We start from the raw sequence: 22119 nt of genomic DNA, 5'->3' as shown, positions 1-22119 counted from the left end.
AGACACAACTAGGGAGAATAAGTTCAAAACTACAATTAGAACCACTGTCTCTCAATTTCCACTCTAGTTCTCCTTCTACCACACACAGAAAGAAACTGTCAGATGGCCAGACTGAGAGAGAGCATTCATAAATACAAAAAGGAAATACAACATAAAGGCATGTGGCTTGAAGAAATATAGTACCATTATCAATCCCTGTGAATTTATCCCAACAGACAGAGCAAGTATATGGAAAATATAAAGTAACAATGAGAATAAGTTTTACACAACTGAGACAGGCAGATTTATTGATAAATCCTCTAAGAAATAACTGTATAGATTTATACTTTTCACATATATTTGTATTTGATCTTCAGAGAAACACTGAAGGAGACAGGAAAGGTATTATCTTTCCCTTTTTTACAAATAAGGACATTGAAATATGCTAATTGGTTAAGAGCCAGAATTCATCCCATTACTCTTTCCACAACCTTCAAGACACAGAAAATCTCCAAAATAGACCAAAACAAGCATGAAACACTCTAGTTTACAGGTAAAAGCTAGATTTATTCAAGTGAATAAGTAAGTAAAGTCAAGGACTGAGTGGAAAATGGGTTAACTGGGAATATGAACAGGTATGTTATGAAATAATAGTACTATATGCTCCCACATTTTTAATTGTGAATATTATTTCTTCAGAGTAATTATTTGTTGAACTCAATAATTTAGTGGCAGGAATTTTAATCTACACATGCATTGTCTGTGATTGGTAAATATATCTTTATTAGGTCAACATCCTCAGGTTACAAACCATATTTCACAAGCCCTGCTAGAAATAGGAAAAACACTGAAATTGCTCTTCCTGGGATGATGTCAAACAGCAAACTTATATTACCTACATGGCTGTGACATATACAGTGCATCTTTTAGTGGAAACATTCCTAGTGTTTAACACTTAATTGCAAACACAGACAAACACAAATCATTCTCTCCATCCCCTCCCCACCACCCTCTCTCTCTCACACACACACACACATAACCACAAACCTGGCTTTTGCCTAGGCCTTTGTTATTTGAAACACTGACCCATTTTTTGTGATATAAGATGTAGAAGACCTTAAGGTCTTACTCATATTGACACACACATATATATATATACATATATATATATATATGTGTGTATATATATAATATTTTAATTTAAATTGAAAAATATTTAATATTTAAAAATATTTAGAAATATTTTATTTTAAAAAATATTTTTAAATTGTAGATCGCCCCAATACATATTTATCTTTATTGTGGTGCTGAGGATCGAACCCTGTGCCTCACACCTGCCAGACGAGTGCACTACCACTGAGCCATAATCTCAGTCCCTCATATTGACTCATTTCTAATGAGATATTGTTAAGAATGCAAAGAAGGTTAGAGATCTCTGATATCTAATAGGAGTTAGTGAGAAACCTGTAACCTAAAATGAAACTTAAGTATGGAGCCTCTTAAAACCTGGCAAATCAATTGGAATTTGAAGGCCAAAAAATTGAGGTACCTTCAGACAGCAGGGAGAAATGAATACCAATGACATTGTAAAGGCAAGGACTTGATACACTGAGGAAATCAATAAGTATAATAGTATGTCAAAGTGGAATATGAATATCTGCAACATGGAATGCTTTTAAAGATCTGAAGGAGAACAATGTAGGGGAGGAGGCTCCAGAGTCCAATATACTTCCTGTAAGAATACCTGGCTTTAAGCAGGTCTCTAAATAAAGAAGCCATAAGAAAGAATCTTATTAATAATTACTTTAAAGTAGCATGATGTCTTCCCCCACATTCAATGTGTACAACAGTGTCTTAGAGTCCAATATGGGGGGAAATATCAGATTCAATTAGGTATTTAACAAAAGGACAGATTACTGTTACAGGTATAGGAGATACAAAGAAGTATAAAGTCTTGGTCTCTGCCTTCAAAAATATTACCATCTTAGTTAAGGTAACAAGATAATCTACAGCAAAGTGGTGCCAAATGAGGGGTTTAGAAAAGTGATGAGACAGATTAATGGGTCAGGAAGAATTTACTAAGTGGTTAAGGTTTAAGTTGAGTTTTGAAGGTCTTGGAGAGCTCCAAGAGACAGGTTGCAAGGGAGGATATTCAACTTTGGGAAATAGGTCTGTCAGTGTACCAATCTGGATGAAACAGGACTAAACAGAGAGAAACTAAAAGAATGGCAGAACAGTGCAAATATGAATTCACAGATAATCAGAAGGCCAGTTTAAGAAGTTTGAGTTGGTTGCAGTGGCACACACTTATAATCCTAACTTTTTGGGAACAAGGAAGGAGGACTGCAACTTTGTGAAGAGCCTGGGCAAAAGACTGGAGATGCAGCTCAGTGGTAGAATACTTGCCTAGCATGTGTGAGGTCTGGAGTTCAATCCCCAGTACTGGGGTGGGGGAGGGAAAGCAAAAAGAGAAAAAGAAAAAATGAATTTTGAACTTAAGTGGGGTGGTAGCACAGACCTGTAGTCCTAATTACTTGAGATGCTGAGGCAGAAGGACTGCTTGAGCCTAGGAGTTTCAGGCCTGTCTAAGCAACATAGCAAGAGCCTATCTCCACAAACAAAGAATATTGAATTTCATTCTATAAGCAATTGGGGACATAGCAAAGATTTCTGAGGAGGGGAATGACATGACTCCGTGGCACTTAAAAACAACAGTCTAGCTGAGGTGTGTTTATGAAGTAAAGAACAAAGCAATTCTCAGCTATATAGCCACTGCAGGTCAGAGATAATAAGGAGCTGTGAAAGAATCAGATTTCCTTGGTTGAGAGAGAACTTAAAGATTATCTAAGCTAAACAATGAGAGTGGTATCAGTAGGAACAGAAAGAAAGGGAGTGGTGTAAGAGAACATTAAAAATCAACATCACAAACCAGGCATGGCAGCACCACCTGTAATCCTGGTGACTTGAGGGGCTGAGGCAGGAGGATCATGAGTTCAAGGCCAGCCTTGGCAATTTAGCAATCTGCTTGAATCAAATGTATGAAATATGATATGTCAAGAGCTTTGTAATGTTTTGAACAACTAATAATAAAAAAAGAAAAAAAAAACATATAAGAGCTTAGGAAAAAAAAAAGACTTTGTCTTGAAATAAAAAATAAAAGGGCTGGCAGTGTAGTTCAGTAGTAGAGTGTCCCTGGGTTCAATTCCCAGTACAGTGGAGAAAAAAATAGACCAACTTCCTTATGTAAGAAACTCTTCCCCATCTTAAGCATCTAGACAATATAGCAAAAGTGTTCTAGAATCATTCACTGCTTCTAGGCACACAGCCTTTTGGACTGATCTAAAACTCTTAGCAATGTTCAAGCTTTTACTGCCCTTGTAGGCCATTGGTGTGGCAGAATTAAATAAGAATAACGATCCACAAACCACAAAATAAAATTCAAAAGTAATCTCCTTTTAAAAATCAATTTCATTGTGGCTGTCTGGTTTCAACCCCTGCTATCTGCCATCACTCCAATAAAAATTACTCTTCAAGTCTGAAGTGCAGGCCCATTGACAGGTGGATGTACATGGAGAAAATTACTCAGCAACCTATTATTTTAAAGTGGTTTCGGCAGCTAGCAGCAGGGAAGTCCCTAGGATGCTATAAAAGACAGGGAACCACCCTCTCTCTTGGCTACTCCAAGCATACAGCACTATCATCTGGCTGAAGAACTGACAACAGAAATCTATTTCCTCTCTCCCCAAAAGACACAGAGTTTATGAATTGATTTTCCAAGTAGTATTCCACAGAAATGTTTATTAAGCATAAACTACCACTCAAGTTCATGGGTCAATGGTTTTCAAAGGTAGGTTCGGTAATTACAGATAATAAAGACTTAATAATCTGTAAAAGGGAAACTGAAATTAGGTGCAAGGAAAGAATCTTATCTTGTTTATACTCTTCTTTTATTTCTTCCTTTAGAGTAGTTCTCAAATGAAGTTGAGAAATAGCATCATCTGAGAAGACTTTATTCCAAACTATATATGCCCATGATCCCATTGTAAATACTCTGATGATGTATGTCTGGGTATAACCAGAGACGTGTGTTTTTGAAAAAGTTCTCCAGCCAAGACTAATATGCACCCCTAGTAAAGAACTACTCTCAGCCAGGTGCAGTGGCACATGCCTATAATCCCAGCAGTTTAGGAGCTATGCCAGGAGGATAAAATGTTTAAGGTTAGCCTCAGCAACTTAGTGAGACTCTGTCTCAAAATAAAAAACAAAATGGCTGGAGCTGTAGTTCAATGATAAAGCACCCTGGGTTCAATCCTCAGTACCAAAAGAAAAAAAACCTCTTTCACAGATGATCTGTATGATATGATATATATTTTAACCCTACAACTCTGAAAATAATTCTTAGTAGTATATGAGAATTGGGTATTTCTATCAGAAAGAGAGGAAGAGGGGAAGAAAGAGAAAAGAAAGGAGAGAGGGAAAGAAAGAGGAAAAGGAAAAGAGAAAGGGAAACAATTTTGAGCTAAGATTCTCAATTCCTGCTCACTCTAGTTCAAGTAGCCACCAGACACTTTATTATTCCATTTTGTGTTGTTATAGTAGAATACCACAGACTGTGTAATTTATAAAGAAATTAAATTTATGTATCATAGCTCTGATGGCTGGAAAGTACAAAAGCATGGTTCCTGCATCTGAGAAGAACCTTTATGCTGCATCATCCCATTATGCAAGGTGGAAGGTCAAGAGCACGTAAGACAAAAAGACAATGGGAGCCCATCTTATCCCTTAATTAGGAGCCCACTCTCAATATACCTAACCCACTCCTATGATAATTATGTTAATTCATTCAAGAGAGCAGAGCCCTCATTTCCTAATCACCTCATAAAGGTCCCACTTTGAAATACTGTCAGAATGGCAATTAAATTTCAACATGAGTTTTAGAGGGGACATTCAAACTATAGTAGACCACATAGATACTCTAGGCTCTAATGACTCTAGGCTATTCATAATTCCATAAATCACAGATCTGTAATCTGGAGTACACACCAGAAAAACTGGTAGGGCTTTTTCAAATTATACACTAATAGACTACCATCCCTGAAGCATCTGATCGAGTTGATTGTGGTTTGGGACTCTAGATACATCTATTAGAGGGAGAAAGTTCTGGAGTAATTGGAATAAACGGTCTTAAAGATTCTCTTCTATATCTCTCCTGTAAGGGTAGGTACCAGTCATAAACAACCAACACATTTTACACATTTATTCATAATTTTCTATGTGCCAGACACTTTTTTAAAACAATAGCTTTATTTATGTATAATTCATATACCAACAAATTTTTTTAGGTACACAAATCAGTGGTCTTTTAGTAAATTTACTGAATTGTGTAACTTCATGATAACTCTTACATTATTTTCTTTCCTTCAGGGTCCAATGATAACCACCCTGACTGTGGTAAATCAGTTTTAGAATATTTTCATTCTCCCCATTAAGTGCCCTCATTCCCAACACTCACCACAGACATCCACTTACCTAATTTTGTATCTATATATTTGCCTATTCTGGACATTTCAAACAAATGGAATCATACAATTTGTTTTTTTATTACTGGCTTCTTTCACTTAACATAATATTTTTTAGGTTTAGCCATGTTGTAACAGGTATCTATACTTCATTTCTTTTCATGGTTGAAAAATATTCCATTGTATAGAATAATATACACACTTTGTTTATATATTCATCAGACATTTCAGTTGTTTCCACTTTGGGGCTATTATGAATAATACTGCTATGAACATTCATATAGAGGTTCTTGTGTGAAAATGTGTTTTCAATTCCTTTGGGTATATGCCTAGGAATGGAATTGCTGGGTCATAGTAATTCGATGTTAACTTATTAAGGAACAAACTATTTTCCAAAATAGCTACATCATTTTACATTCCCACCAGCAATGTAAGAGGGTTCTCATTTCTCCACATCTCCACTTCTTATTGTCTTTTTCCTTATGGTAATTCTAGCAGATGTGAAATGGTATTTCATTCTATTTTCAATTTTTTGAGGAAATTATATAATGTTTTCCATAATGGCTGACTAATGTTCATTGCCGCCAACAGTGTGCAATGATTCCTTTTTCATACATTCTCACCAGTACTTACTATATTTACTCTTCTTGAGATTAGGCATTCGTACCAGAGTGAGGTGATACCTCCTTGTAGTTTGACTTCCATAACCCTGATGATTACTGATACTAAACACTCACTTACCACTTATATGTCTTTTGAGCAAAATCTATTTCGTCTACTACCATTTTATTTTTTGCAGTGCTAAGGATTGAACCCAGAACGTGCACATATTAGACAAGTACTTTACCACTGAGCTACATCACCAACCCTTTTTTAAGTTTTATTTTGAGACAGGGTCACACTAAGATGCCCAGGCTGGCCTTGAATTTGTGATCCTACTACCTTAGCCTCCCAAGTAGCTGGGATTAGAGATATGCACCACTATGCCCAATTACTGCACATTTCTTAAGTTTATCTATTTGAATGTAGATATCCACTTTTCTTAGCACCATTTGTTGAATAGGATATTTCCTCTCAATAAACTGTCTTGGTACTTTTTTTCAAAATTCAATTGAGTGCTGGGATTGTAGCTCAATCATAGAGCACTTGCCTAGCACATGTGAGGCAATGGGTTCAATCCTCAGAATCATATAAATAAATAAAATAAAGGTATTATGTCCATCTACAACAAAAAATATTTTTTTAAAAAATTTAATTAATTGCCATGTGTGGTGGCTCACACCTCTAATCCCAACTACATGGGAAGCTGAAGCAGGAGGATCACAAGTTTGCAGCCAACCTAGGCAAAATAAAATTTTAAAAGGCCATGGGAATAGCCCAGTGGCAAAGCACTTGCCTAGCATACACGAGGCCCAGTGGGTTCAATCCCCACTACTGAGAATCATAATAACAATAAATCAATTGATTATAATGTAAGATTTATTTCTTTCTGGATTCTCAATTCTGTTCCATTGATCTATATGCCTATTCTTATGCTGGTACCATACTATCTTTTTTTTAAGAGAGAGAGAGAGAGAGAGAGAGAGAGAGAGAGAGAGAGAGAGAAATTTTTAATATTTATTTTTTAGTTTTCGGTGGATACAACATCTTTATTTTATTTTTATGTGGTGCTGAGGATCCAGGAGAGCACGTTACAGCTTGAGCCACCTCCCCAGCCCCATACTATCTTAATAACTGTAGCTTTGTTAAAACTGAGTTGCTGTTTCCTGAAAACATCATGTTCTATTTCACCTCCAGGTGATTACACATGATGTTCCTACTGCCTAAAACAGTCTTATCCTGCTTAATTCTTACTTATTTTCCAGGAGCAAGCTCAGAAATGGTTTGTCAAGAAAATCTTTCCTTGATTTCAAATGTTTGGGTTAGGTGCTCTAGATCATCCTATTATTAACCCTATCATTGCATCACCAATTTGTATTGTACTTGAAGGTTTACAATCCTCCATGATTGCAGGAGTCCCCTCTAACCCATTCAACAGTCACATCTCCACTGCTTTGTACAGTGCATGATACATAAAAATGATCATTATATATTTGTTGAAGAAATCAGCTGATTCTGTTTCTAATAACGAATGCATAAGTAATTTGAACTAAATTTCCTGCTGAAAACCACAAGAAAATGGGGCAAGACATAAATTACATGTCATATCATTATTAAAAGGCAATGCAGCCAAGAAGAGTGGCACATAATCTGTAATACCAGCTGCCAGGGAAGCTGAGGCAGGAGGACTACTTGAACCCAGTAGTTTGAGGCCTGCCTCAGCAACATAGTGAAACCCCATCTCAAAACAAGCAAACAGAAAGCAATGCAGTATTATGGAGCCAAGATGTTGAATAAAAAGAAAACACCGAGAAGTTGTTTTTCTGTTACAGTCTGTTACAGTCACTGGCTGATTATAGAAGAGCCAGCTGAGATAGCAAAGCTTTTGACAGATTCATAAAGCTAAGAGTACAGAAATTGTAATTCAGGATACATTGAGGAAGGGGAATGCTAGAAAAACCCTTAAGCTTTGAGTTCTAATTTAGAAGGGACAGATGCTAAAAAGAAGGGTAAATCAACCTTCATTTGGCCTGAAGCCCACTTCATAGTATCTCAATCTCAAGCATGAACCCTTTCTGGATAAAAATAAGTGAGGCCTCAAATAATCTCTACTATAATTTTTCATATACAATATTTGTTATTCTATCAAAACTAATAAGACATTAAGAAACAGCCAAAGTAATAGAAGATCAAGATATGCAATATATAATAGAAACACACTCTCAAGGATTGGGATAATTGTTATCAAATGGAGATTATTACATAATTATGATTAATACTTTCAAAAAAGAAAAGATTTGGGGGCTTGGGTTTTGGCTCAGAGGTAGAGCACTCGCCTGGCACATGCAAGGCGCTGGGTTTGATCCTCAGCACCACATAAAAATAAATAAATAAAATAAAGGTAATGTGTCCAACTACAACTATAAAAAATATTTTAAAAAAAGATGGTGGAATGAGATGGATATTATTACCCTAAGTACATGTATGAAGACACCAATGGTGTAGATATGCTTTGTATACAACCAGATATACGAAAACTTGTGCTCTATATATGTAATAAGAATTATAATGCATTCTGCTGTCATATATAACAAAGTAGAATAAAAAATAAATTAAAAAATATTTGATTCTGAGTTTTGACAAAGAACTGAGCACTATTCTAAAAAAATAACCAGGGGCTAGGATGTAGCTCTGTGGTAAAGTCTTGCCTAGATTCAATCCCCAGCACCACAAATAAAGGAACCAAAGGAAATAAAAATATATGTGATAAACATGGTGGCACATGCCTATAATCTCAGCTTCTTGGGAAGCTAAGGTAGAAGAATCACAAGTTTAAGACCAGCCTTGGCAACATTACGAGATCCTGTTATCCCCTCTCAAAAAATATATATGCGCATATATATACACATATAGATACACACATATATGTACGTGTATACATATATATGTATGTGTGTGTGTGTGTGTGTGTATGGCAGATGATACTCAGAACTCAATGGGTGAGTTTAATAGATTATACAAAGGTGAAAAAAGAATTAATGAATTATAAGGTAGATCAGAAAAATATCTAGAATAAGTACAGAGAGGAAAAGAAAATCAAAATATAGAAAAAAGTATGAAAGAGATATAACAGATGCTGAGAAAATACCTACAAGTTTGCTATGGGCTAAATGTGTCTCCCCAAAATGCATATGTTGAAATCAAATTATCAGTATGGTGATATTAGGAAGTGAGGCCTTTGGGAGGTGATTAAATTATGAATACATTCCCTTCATGAATGAGATTAGCTTCCTTACAAAATAGTCCCAAGGGAACACTTTTATCCCTTACATCCTGTGAGGATACAGCAAAAACGTACTATTCTATAAACTAGGAAGTAGACCCTCACAAAACACCAAATCTGTCAGTGCCTTGATCTTGAAATTCCCAACCTCTGAAACTGTCAGCAATAAATACCTATTGTTTATAAGTCACTGAGTTTATAATATTTTGTTAGAGCAGTCCAAATAGACCAAACTAACACAAAATAGTAACTGAATTTTTTAAAAGAAAGAGAATAAGGTACAGTGGTGCACATCTATAATTCTAGCTACTAAGGGGGGCTGAGGTAGGAGAATCTCAAGTTCAAGGTGAGTCTCAACAACTTAGTGAGACCCTATCTCAAAATAAAAAATAAAAAGGTTAAGTACAAAGGGCTGGGAACATGGCTTGTGGTAGAGCAACCCTGGTTTAATCCTCAGTACTTATAAAAAGGCAATTTTCTTCAAAGAAGCAAATATAAAATTTTCAGCTATTTCCCGGCAGGAATAATGGAAGCCAGTAGGCAATAACATGGTATCTTCAAACTACTGAAAGAAAAAAAAAAAAAAAAAACTACTAACCTAGAAAAATCATCAATAGTAGACACATACTAAAGGACATGTTAAAGGGTGTTATCAGAGCAGAAGGACATTATCCCAAATGGAAACTTGGGAAGGAATTAAGGAATGAAAAGTAATTTAAAAAGTAAACATAGGAGAAATCTAAATGAATTTGGTTATAAAACAACAATAATGTCTTTTGTGGACTAAATGGCTGTTTGATTTAATGGTTTATTTCACTTAGCATAATGTCTTCTAGATTCATCCATATTGTCACAAAAGGCAGGGTTTCCTTTTTTTTTAAAGGTTTAATATTATTGTATCATGTGTATATACCACATTTGTTATCCATTCATCCATTGGTGGACATATATCTTGCCTATTGTAAATAGCGCTGCAATGAACATGGGAGTGCAGATGTCTCTTCCATACATTTCATTTCTTTTGGATATATACCCAGTAGTAGAATTGTTGGATCATATGATGAATGTACTAATTTATATTACCACCATGAGTGTGTGAGGGCTCCCCTTATTTTTATCTCTTCACCAACACTGTTGATCTTCCTTTTTTTTTTTTGTTTTTTGTTTTGTTTTGTTTTTGGTGGAGGGCAGGTACTAGGATATGGAAACCAGAGCCTTGCACATGCTAGGCAAGTGCTCTAACTACTAAGCTACATCACCAGCCTTTTGTTTTGTTTTGTTTTGTTTTGAGACAGGGTCTCTCTAAGGTGCTCAGGGTGGCCTTGAATTTGTGAACCTCCTACCACAGCCTCCCGAGTCACTGGGGTTGTAAGTGTCTACCACTGCACCTGGCTCTTCCATATTTTTTTTTAATGGTCATTATAACAACTATTAGGTGATACCTCATTGTGGTTTTGATTTACATTTCCCTGATAATTAGTGACACTGAGCATTATTTTCATATACTTATTGTATGTCTTCTTTTAAGAAATGTTTATTCAGGCCCTTTGCACACATTCTAATTGGGTTATTTGTTTTCTTGGTATTGAGTTGTTTGAACTTCTATATTTTGGATATTAATCCCTTATGTTTATGCAAATATATTCTATTCTATAAGTTGTCTCTTCACTTTGTTGATTGTTTTCTTTGATGTGCAGAAGCTTTCAGTTTGATGTAATCTCATTTTTCTATTTTTGCTCTTGTTGCCTGTGCTTTTGGGGTCATATCCAAAAAAATCACTGCCCAGACTGATGTCACGGAGCTTTACCCCTATGCTTTCTTCTAGTAGTTTTATGGTTTCAGGTCATACTTTAATCTATTTTGAGTTGATTTTTATATTGTGTAAGATAAGGATCTAACTTCATGATTTTCAATGTGGATAGCCAGTTTTCCCTGTAGCATTTATTGAAGAAATTGTCCTTTCCCCATTTTGTGTTCTTGGCACCTTTGTAAAAAAAAAAAAATCAATTGACCATAAATGCATGGATTTATTTCCAGGCTCTCTATTGTGTTCCATCCATCTATGTGTCTGTTTTTATGCCAGTACCACGCTGTTTGATGACTGTAGCTTTGTAGTACATTCTGAAGTCAGGTAGTGTGGTGTTTTCAGCTTTGCTTGTTGTTGTTGTTATTATTGCTGTTTTGTTTTGCTTAGGGTTTAGTTTTGGGGTTTTAGGTTTTTAGTTTTGTTTAGTTTGCTTAATATTACTTTGGTTATTTGAGATCTTTTGTGGTTACATACAAATTTTAGCACTGTTTTTTTTCAATTTCTATGACAAATATCATTTGATGGAAATTGCACTGAATTGGCAGATCTCTCTGGGTAATATAGACATTTTAACAATATTAATTCTTCCAATCTATGAACACAAACAATCTTTCCATTTGTTTGTGTCTTCTTCAATTTCTTTTATCAATGTTTTATGAGTTTCCAGTGTACAGGTCTATCATCCCCTTAGTTAAATTTAGTTCTAAGTATTCTTTGGCATATATGTCTTAAATTCCTGAATCTAGTGAGATATCAAATATAGTATTTAATCCCTCCCCAGGGCAAAATGACTTCACTACTTCTACCAAACATTTAAGGAAGAAACATTATCAAAATTACATAAGCTTTTATAGTCAAAACATTAAAAACAAACATTTTTAGCTACTGTAAGGACAGCATAACCTTGATATCCAAACCTGATAATAAAAGAAAATTGTATACTAAACTTACTCATAAATATAGATGCAAGGATCCTAAATTTCATTTCTTTTGGATATATACCCAGTAGTAGAATTGTTGGATCATATGATGACTGTACTAATTTATATTCCCACCAAGAGTGTGCAAAATGTTAGCAAAACAAATTCAGCCATATATAAACTGAATAAGACATTAGGAATAAATAGGGTTTTTCCTAGGGTGCAAGTTTAATACCACATTAATACATTAAAGGAGAAAAATCATATGGTTATCTCAATACATGCAAGAAAACCATGATTTTACAATGATACAGGAGATCATGAATAAAGCAAAACTCTTAGTAAGCTAGGGTCAGAAGAGAACTTTTTAAATTGATAAAGGTTACCTTAAAATAACTAATAAGAACAATAAAACTACAAGAATCATTAAGTAACAGTGAAATGTTAAAAGATTTCTCTCCAAAACTGAAAAGAGAAAAAGGAAGCCTTGATATCACTACTTTTTTAAAAATTTTTTATACCTTTATTTTATTTATTTATACGTGGTACTGAGGATCGAACCCAGGGCCTCACATGTACTAGGCGAGCACTCTACTGCTAAGCCACAACCCCAGCATCCCGATATCACTACTTTTTTAAAAGGGTACAGAGGATTGAACCCACGGGCCTGCTACCACTGTGCTACATCCACAGCCCTGATTTTTTTTTTTAATTTTGAGACAGTCTCACTAAGTTGCTGAAGCTATTCTTGAACTTGAGATCCTTTTGCCTCAGCCTCCCCATGCGCTGGGATTTCAGGTGTGTGCCACTGCACCCAGCTTTGCTATCCTACATCTATTTACCATTATTCCAATAGTTCAATAAGGTAAGAAAGCCACTAAAATAAGGTAAGAAATGAATTTCTTAAAATATATAATTTGGAAAGGAAAAAAATAATTTTTTTAATTATCATTTTTTCACAAGCCATTTGATAGTATTTTGGAAAATTCAAAAGAACATACAGATATAAGAGTAATAAAAGAATTCATCAAGTCTCTGTATACAAAGTCAATATATAAAAATAAATTTTATATAAATTTTTATATAAACTAGATTTCTAAACATCAGAAATAATCAATTAAAAATTAGATTAAAATTATATATCCCCCCCAGGTTGAGTTTTCTATGAAGCAGAATGAAAGACATAGAATACCACATAGGGCTTTTATTAGGAAGAGTTTATGGGATTAACACATTGCAATTAAAGGGAAAATATTAGTCCCCAAAAAGCCATAGCCAACTTCATAGTTCTTGACTAGATATGGCCCTCTGAAGATTTCCCAATTTGACAGAAAGGGAAAGGAATTTATATGAACATTACTTTGTCATTAAATGCAAATTGCCCTGGAAGAGGCTTCTCCTTGGGTGAAACAGTTTTCCTCAACCAAAGAATACTCAAAAGAGCACTCTTTACTGAGATTGGACTTCAACAATTGAGGGAATGAGTCCTTAATTCTTAAAATAGGATTTGAATTGTGGATCACAATATCCACCATAGATAACATCTATAATGGCATAAAAATAAACAAAAAACTTAGAATAAGTATATACAAACTTAGAATAAGTAGATATCTAACCTCTACAGAAATGTAAATTTAAAAAAGTATTATCAAGAAAAAATAAAGAAAAGCTACAAAAATCCCAACAGGTTTATTTTTTGTGTTTGTGTATGGGACATGCTGACAAGCTGATTCTACAATACCCATGGAAATGCAAAGGGCCAAGGGTCAAGAATATTCAATATATTTGGGGGGGGCGACCAGGAATTGTACTCAGGGGCACTTGGCCACTGAGCCACATCCCCAGCCCTATTTTATATTTTATTTAGACACAGGGTCTCACTGAGTTGCTTAATGCCTAGCTTTTACTGAGGCTGGTTTTGAACTTGCAAATCCTCCTGACTCAGCCTCTTGAGCTACTGGGATTATAGGCATGCACCACCATGCCCAGCTTTTCAATATATTTTTAAAGATTTTTTTAAAGATGAACACAATATCTTTATTTTGTTTGTTTATTTATTTTTATGTGGCGCTGAGGATCAAACCCAGTACCTCACATGTGTGAGGCAAGTGCTCTACTGCTGAGCTATAACCCCAACCCCTTCAAAATACTTTTAAAGAAAGGAAACAAGGTGAATGAACTTGCTTTTCCAAATATCAAGAGTTTATTATAGCATCCAGTGATAAAGACTGTGGTATTTGTGTGCTGCTGTTTGTCCCTTAAGGTTTTATATACTGGAGACTTTATATGCACTGTGGCAGTATTGAGATGGTGGAATCTTTAACAGTTGAGACCTAGTGTGAATTAGGTCATTGTTGGTGCTGCTTTCAGGAGGGATTATTGTTTTTCTTGAATACTGAGTTAGTTCTCACCAGAGTAGTTTATTATGCAGTGATGCAACCTCATGCAAATTTGCCCTCTTCTGCACATGATTATTTCCCTTTCCACTTCTCTGCCATGTTATGACTCGTCCAAGGGGCCTCCACCAGAGCCAAGCAGATGCTGGTACAATGCTCTTGAATTTACAAGACTGTGAGCTAAATAAACCTCTTTTCTTTATTTATTCAAAATTTATTTTTTCTTTTATTTATTCAAAAAAATCCAGCGTTGGGCTGGGGGTGTGGCTCAGTGGTAGAGTACTCGCCTAGCACATGCAAGGCCCTGGGTTTGATCCTCAGCACCACATAAAAATAAATAAATAAAATAAAGGTATGATGTCCAACTAAAACTAAAAAATAAATATTTAAAAAAATCCAACCTCAGTTATTTTATTATAGTGACATAAACTGGATTAATGACCAACAGAAGACAACAAATCTTTGTAAAACCACCTTGCATGTATGCAGACACTTTAATTATAACAAAGGTGAAAATGTAGAGAAGTAGAGAAAAATCCTTATTTATATGGAAAGAAGTGGAGCTTGATTTCTATGTCTCATCATACACAAATATTGGTCCTAGGTGGATTGTAGCTCTGAATTTGAGTGGCAAAAGGAGGATAAAGCTTCTAGAGGATAATACAGGAGACTGACTATGTATACATGATATCAAGTTAGAAATATATTTCTTAAATAAAACAACAACAACAAACCCTAACCACAAAAAAAATAATGAAAAACATTGACAATTAAAATTAAAGACTTTCGTTCATCAAAGTATACCACAAAGAAAGATAAGCCACAGATTTGGGAATGGTTTGGCAACATAAAAAATACAAAAATGGTTCATAGCCAGGCCATATAAAGAATTCCTACAAATCTATAAGAAACTATCTATAAGAAATGGGCAGACAACTTGACAGAAAAACAAGCAAAAAAATTATACACACACTTCATAGAACATATTCAAAGGAATAACAAAAATATGAAAAAGAGCACAACCTCAGTAGACTGCTGAGAAATGTCAATTAAAATCACGAGATATTACTACAAATCCACCTACCAGAATGGCTATGATTAAAAGGAACAATAATACCAAGTGTAAATAAAGATGTAGAACAATAGGAATTCTTATACATTGCTGAAGAAACTATACATTGTCAAGCCTTTAGAAAGATTCTAGTTATCAATAATGTCAAAAATATGCATTCCCTATGATCCCACAATCCTCATCCTAGGTATATACCCAACAAAAATTCAAATACATGTAACCAAAGAGCAAGTACAATAATATTCATGACAACATTATTTACAATTTCAAACTGGAATCAATCCATATACTCATTATTAAGGAATATATAAACTATGATAAATTCAAACAAGGGAAAATATAAATGTATAAAAATACAAATTAAAAACTACAGCTGTATGCTACATGAATGGATATCACAAATTTAGTGTTGATCAAAAAATGTTAGAGCCAGAAGAATACATAATGTTTGATTTCATTTATATAAAGTTCAAAATGGATAAGACTATGATGTTAGAAGTCAGAATAATCATTAACTTTGGAAAGTGAGGATAATACTGGGATAGGTATGGGAAAAATGAGAGATTATAGGATGCTACTAATATTCTATTTCTTGATCTGTATCAGTAACACCATGTTCACCGTGTAATAATTCATCAATCTCTACAATTATGATGTGTGCACTTTTCTGTATGTATGTTATACTTCAATACAAAAGTAAATAAAAGGAAAGGTTTTGAACTTGCAAAGGAAAATAAATGAAGAGCTAAGTGCTAGGAATTTATAGAGGAGTCAGATAAAGACAGTCCTCTAGGAGGGTTGCCCTGTAGGCAAAGCAATTGGTTTCTCTTGGTAATATTCTTGGGAATTAAGTGACTTCAGAAGTTCTGTAGTATAAAGAGATTTTCTCCATAGGTAGTTACAGATAAATTATAGATCATTTTTCACAAGATCTAAGAGAAAAAGAGAAAGAAATGAGACCTAAGAGCAAATAAAACATCAAACAATATATTACAGAAAGCTTTTTGCACCACCTTAGAGGAAGGTGTGAAAATGGGAAATGAACACATGGTTGGGGCTCTTCTCTATTTCACTTTCTAACTATTTTAGAAACCAGTGAAACATTACCATTGGAACTACTTACTCACCTAAGCATAGCTGACAGTTCATAGGCTTAGCAAGACCTGAGGAAAAGAGGCCTATTTTATAAAAAGAAAATGTCTTTGTTTTACATAAACATCCCCAAAGTTCCAAAATAATATTCAACTTAACAAGTATTTGAATGTCCAAACTGTAACTAGCACTGAAAAGGCATTGTGGAAAAAGACAAAAAAAGAAGATAGATTTCTGAGGAGTTCCAATGTAAAGACACATTTTTTATTAAAAACAATAGCAATAACAACAGAGAATGATCCCAAGATAGAATATAGCAAATGGCTTACAGGAGTAAATAAAGTTAGAGAATCAGAAAATAATATGGGTATAATGAAGCCAGCTGATCAAGAACCTTGAATGTCACACTGAAAACTCTGGAGTTAAACCCATAGAAAACCACTTCATGTGGATCACACATCTCTAAAATAATTTGTGGGCTCATTCATTATGTTCACCTTGAATCACCTACTTAATTTCTTTTTCTTTTGTTTGTTTTTATTTGTTTTGCTTTTTGTACTAGGGATTGAATGCAGGAGCACTTAAATACTGAGCTACATCCCCAGCCTTCTTTTTTTATTCTGGGATAAGGTCTAAGTTACTGAGGGTCTTACTAAATTGCTAAGTCTGGCTGAAAATTTGTGATCCTCCTGACTCAGCCTCCCGAGTTATTGGGATTATAGGAGCATGCCACCATGCCTGGCACACCTAGTTATTTTCGTGATCAATCAGCCTTAACATAGTATATCAAATCTGGATATACTAATGGTTTATCTAGTTATACCAACAAATGTTTTGTAGAAAGTTAAGGTTGACTTTTATGACATCACCTCAGGTAATTAGGAAACAAATCTCAAATACTGAATAAGTACTGAATAAAGTACTGAATAAGTTCTTATTGTTTTAACCATAGTTTAGACTATCACTTGGGGCAATGAGTTGAATGAGATACTACCTTTAATTATCTCTCTCCTAAAATCATTTCCTGGCATTAAAAGATATCTAATACTAATTTTGTATCTGGCATATCAGACTTTCTATTTACTGAATTGGATTATTAAATTACACCAACATGTTAACCATACTCATCTCTCACTTGATTTGGAAGACTTTGATCATTTCTCTCTCCAGACGAAAAACAACAACTAGGATACACCTCCATCTTTTTGATCAACTTAATTTGGTTTCTGGGGACTTTTATCAGCTGTTAGGTTTTTCTTGAGGAATAGCCACCAAACTTTTCTGTCTGGTTATAGGTGAAAATTCACTTTTGATCTTTTACATGGAAAAGATAAGGGTTGTGTTTTGTTGTTGTTGACTCACTTTCTGAGGCTGCCCACTACATTCTTGACCCCTGAGTAGCACAATCACAACTGGACCAACTACTCTGTAGAATGAGCCAGTGATTATTATTTTATTTTTATATTGTTTATTATCTGATTCAGATACTAATAAGATGTCTCTAGCCCTTAAGATTACCTCCACCAAGTATCCAAATAAATCTATAGCTACTCAGCTGCTCCAGCCACAGGAGACAATTATGATTCCAAAAAGTCTGAGGTGACTCTCTCACTTTTTATCATCAGTAACCATACCCTTACTTAGAAGACTTTCTTAATATTTTCCTTGGAGAAACTTTGTTGGTCTCGCTACTTTATATCCTCACTGCACTGACTTCCTTCTGTATCTAGTTTTAAAAGCTTTTAAATCAAGTTATGACATTTACAGTGGTTTCTATGATCCATTTTTTGAGTCATAACTGAGAGTCTAGAGCCCATCATCTCCTAAGCATGGATAGGTTTACTTTTGCCTAACTGCAATGACCTTATGCAGTGAAGTCCCTCAGACTGTTCTGCTCACTAGATCTTGTGAGATATTCCTGCCATTTATTCTTGTCAGCTTGCCTTCATTCCTTGCAGATAAACTGGTGAGAAACCTGAATACATTGCCCATTGGAGGGTGCATAGTTTTATCTTTCTTCCTCTCTATCCAAGAGTTGCTGTAATAGCAGCTGTTTGGGTTGAAAAACTAAAATATAAAAATATGACCTACGTGGCCAAATCCCACAAGGCTGTTTACTTCCTTATTTATGAATCAGAATCTGTCAGCACAACTTAGAATTTTGACTGTCAGCAGATACTGCAATTAAATGTCCCTGCAAAGCCAGCAGAGGGTGCACCAGGGCACTAGAACTTTTACCCAGGATGTAGTAGTACTAATTTAATACTCATCAACTTTTCCTTTATTTATTTATTCATGCATTTATTTATCATATACTAAAACCAATATCCTCTAAAGACACTGAAATTGGATCTGAGCTGGAATCCTTCCAGAGTATACTCTTAAGTCTCCTAAAAGTGAAGATTAGGATGAATAAGGACTACAGGGTTAAACTTAGTCTGGTCAAAATGTAGGTAGAGTAAAGCAAAATGACACAAATCTGTGCCCTCTGCTTTGTAAAAATTCTACTATGGAGCTCCACCCTATTCCCTCTCTTTGCCAAAAAAAATGGCTCAGTATGTAGAATGCTACATGGGAATGGGCACTAAACTGCAAATTAGGAGAGCGACTCCATCCTAGTTTTGACTCTATGTGATCTCACGCAAGTCACTTTCCTCTTAGAGCCTATGTTCTTCAAGGGAATCAAATAAAATAGACTTAGGTGGCCCCTTACAACTCTTAAGAACCTCCAATTCAAAATTGATGTCAACAAACCTAGAGAGCCAGTATCCTTGCTTCTACTGTTCAGAAAGATGAAAACAGTAAAGGACACAAGACAGAAAGTTTTGTTTTAAACCTAGACAAAATTATTTTAGTGCTACCCAAATGGCAGGCAACTAAAATATCATTGCAAACCTGTGAGAGTCTCATGCCATCACAGAAGCCCTAGAGTACAGCTGTCTACTAATCCTCAGTCTATAAACATGGCTCTATCCATCCTGAATGCCAAAAAGTCTTGGCCACCATTTGACTAAGAAAGATGAATTCCTTCATCTTTTCCCAGAATATCAATGTTCAGCTGCTAAGTATTTCTATTGGGCATGGAGAAAGGGGTAAATAAAGGAACCAGAATCCTGGCTAATTATCATTTACCTACAGTGTTTAAAGTTTCAAGTATGAGAAGCATGTCTGCTGATTCTTTTTTTGATAAGCTGTTATATAAGTTGGAGTGTGCTAGCAAGACATTTTAAGGCTCAGGGCAAGTTTACAAGGCACATTGTAAAAAAGAAAAATGACAGTCCCAACATCACAGTAAGTATCATGAATGTGATGCCACTATCAATCATACAACTTTGGATGGAAAGACAAAGTAGCACAAATAAGGTTTAAGAATTGTGACAATGATTCTGGATATAGTAGTAGGTATAGAAGGCTGAGGTCCCTCAACTTGAGGAACTTATTTGCACAACTTGCACTCTTCTCCAAGAAGTACAAATTCACTATTTTCCTTTAACCAGCTCCAAAGGATCACTGGATGCTTCTTCTAAGTTTCACATGTAAGACAAAATATGGCAATCAAGATAATACTTATATTAACTGCACTAAATTTACTTGAATAAAGAGCTAAGAGAAAGCAGAAACGAAACACCAAAGTTAATGGTATGCTAACAGAGGCACAAACACCATAAAAATTGAAAAAAAAAAAAAAAAAAAAAAACAACCTGCACTTGGGAGACTACTCCTGAGTTCCATTGGTAGATTCCTGTTTTTAAGCTAGCAGTAACGAAAGCGCTTCCCTCCCACCTTCCAAAACGCAACACCCCCATTCAAATAATAAAAAATAAGTCAGAACCGGCATGCAAAGGGTGAGTTTTATTTCCATAGATTTTTTAAACTGCTGTTCAGAAGTTGTCTAGCAAGACGGCATATTTCTACCAGAATTCCTCAGGGGCGCTGATCCTCACTAGAACGCCGAGGACAATCAGTCTCAAATTGCAGGTAAGTGTGAACAAGCCCACGTTCTGGTCAGCGCACAAGGACCCCGCGCTGAAAGTGTGGTTAAAAGTTGTTTCAACGGGCTTGGAGCAGTTATTTCAGCTGTTTACAACTCCAACTCCAAAGAAGAGTTTGCTAGTGCTGGCATCAACTCTGGACGCGAAAAAACAAGCACCGCGGGCAGAGAATCTCAGCAAGAGCAGAAGGGCCAAGCTGCTCGCCGTTAGTCGGCTAGGGGGGCAGCGCGGGCACCTCCTCGCCGAGCCCGGGCGGGAGCGTCGCCAACTTTGCCCAAGGCAGCACATAGCCCCGGGCGGCGGGCGCAGGCTAGAGTTTCCAAGTCAAGGGGACCTGAGAGAGTCTGAGCGAGCTGAGCCAGCGACCCAGGACAGACAACCTGCCCTGGACAACCTCTCTCCGGCTCGTCTGCCCCCTCCCTGGTCCTGCCCTCTAACTTGGTTCCAAGTGGCAGAGTACCCTCCGGGCCTTGTGGTGGAGGGCCCCCGCCCTACTCACCAGGGAAGGGGGCCTCCACCGTCACCGCCGCCCCTACTAGGTGACTCACCTGGTGCCGGTCCTGGGAGTCAGGGGCAAGTGTGGTTTCTCCCGGTTCCAACGGCTGCTGTTGAGGTGACGGGTGCCCAAAGTGGCGGGTGATGGGACCATCAGGATCCAGGCCACCGGGGCTGCTCAGGGTGCCAGAGGTGCCCGGGCCACCAAGGCGGGACTCAGCTCCCCGTTCCCGCCGCAACTCTGACCGCAACTCTAGGTAGCAGCACAACGTCAGCAGGTGGAGGGCCAGCGAGAGGCCAAAGAAACCCAGGAAGAGCCGGCAGCTGTTTCCTTCGCCCGCCCGGGCAGGGGCCCCGCGACAGCCGCAGCCTGGGTTCCCCCGCTCCCGTGGCGCTGCCGCAGGCAGGGGTTCCCTGCGCTCTACCTCAGGGTAGCCCATGGCCTCCGGAGACACCCACTCTCTGAGGCCCGGGAGCCGCTGCGTCTGCCTCTGCCGTTCACAACCCCTGACAGGCGACTACTGTCCTGCCATCGGCTGGGGGCTGCAGGGACCCGTGCCTGCGCGACGGTGGCTGGGCGGGACGGAACAGGGAGCAGCCGCATGTGCAGCTCCACTCCGAGGGGTGGGAAAGGGAGGAGGAGGGGCGGGAGAGAGGGGCGGCTCCGCCCGCCGAGGGAATGAGGGAGGAGGTCCCTGTCGACCCCGCCCCATCCCTCAAGGGGCTGCCAGGACGCCCAACCACTGAGCCCGCCAAGCCTCAGCGCCCCGCCCCTTGCTGTTCTACCCGGGCCTCTGGCCGCGGGGCGGGGCCTGGGGGCGTGAGAGTTCGCCTCTCCCTGAGGGCCCCACCCAGCTCTTCCCGCTTGCCCGGTACCAGTTGGTGACTCCTGCTGTCGTTCATCTCTGGACTCCGCCCCGGTTTAACCCTTTAGCGCCAGTACGGGGGAGGGAAGGGGGGCTGA

The 22119-nt window shown here is 37.1% G+C and overlaps 1 protein-coding gene across 1 annotated transcript; it reads right to left on the bottom strand.

The window, feature by feature from the left end:
- Nucleotides 1-1164: 1164 nt before the first annotated feature.
- LOC124078518 (ectodysplasin-A-like) lies at nt 1165-21774 on the bottom strand. Its single transcript, XM_058572342.1, has one exon. The coding sequence runs from the start codon at nt 21593-21595 to the stop codon at nt 21152-21154; it is 444 nt and encodes a 147-aa protein (XP_058428325.1). The 5' UTR covers nt 21596-21774; the 3' UTR covers nt 1165-21151.
- Between the last annotated feature and the right edge of the window lie 345 nt (nt 21775-22119).

The sequence above is a fragment of the Marmota monax genome, unplaced genomic scaffold, assembly GCF_021218885.2.
Source record: "Marmota monax isolate L192 unplaced genomic scaffold, Marmota_monax_Labrador192_F-V1.1 WCK01_AAM20220418_F8-fsc00375, whole genome shotgun sequence".
Taxonomy (NCBI): Eukaryota; Metazoa; Chordata; class Mammalia; order Rodentia; family Sciuridae; genus Marmota; species Marmota monax.
This window is presented reverse-complemented; position numbering and strand designations above follow the sequence as displayed.

Bases quoted from the DNA above. Each gene is read 5' to 3' on its own strand.
- LOC124078518 (XM_058572342.1), bottom strand. From the start codon at position 21,595: ATGGGCTACCCTGAGGTAGAGCGCAGGGAACCCCTGCCTGCGGCAGCG.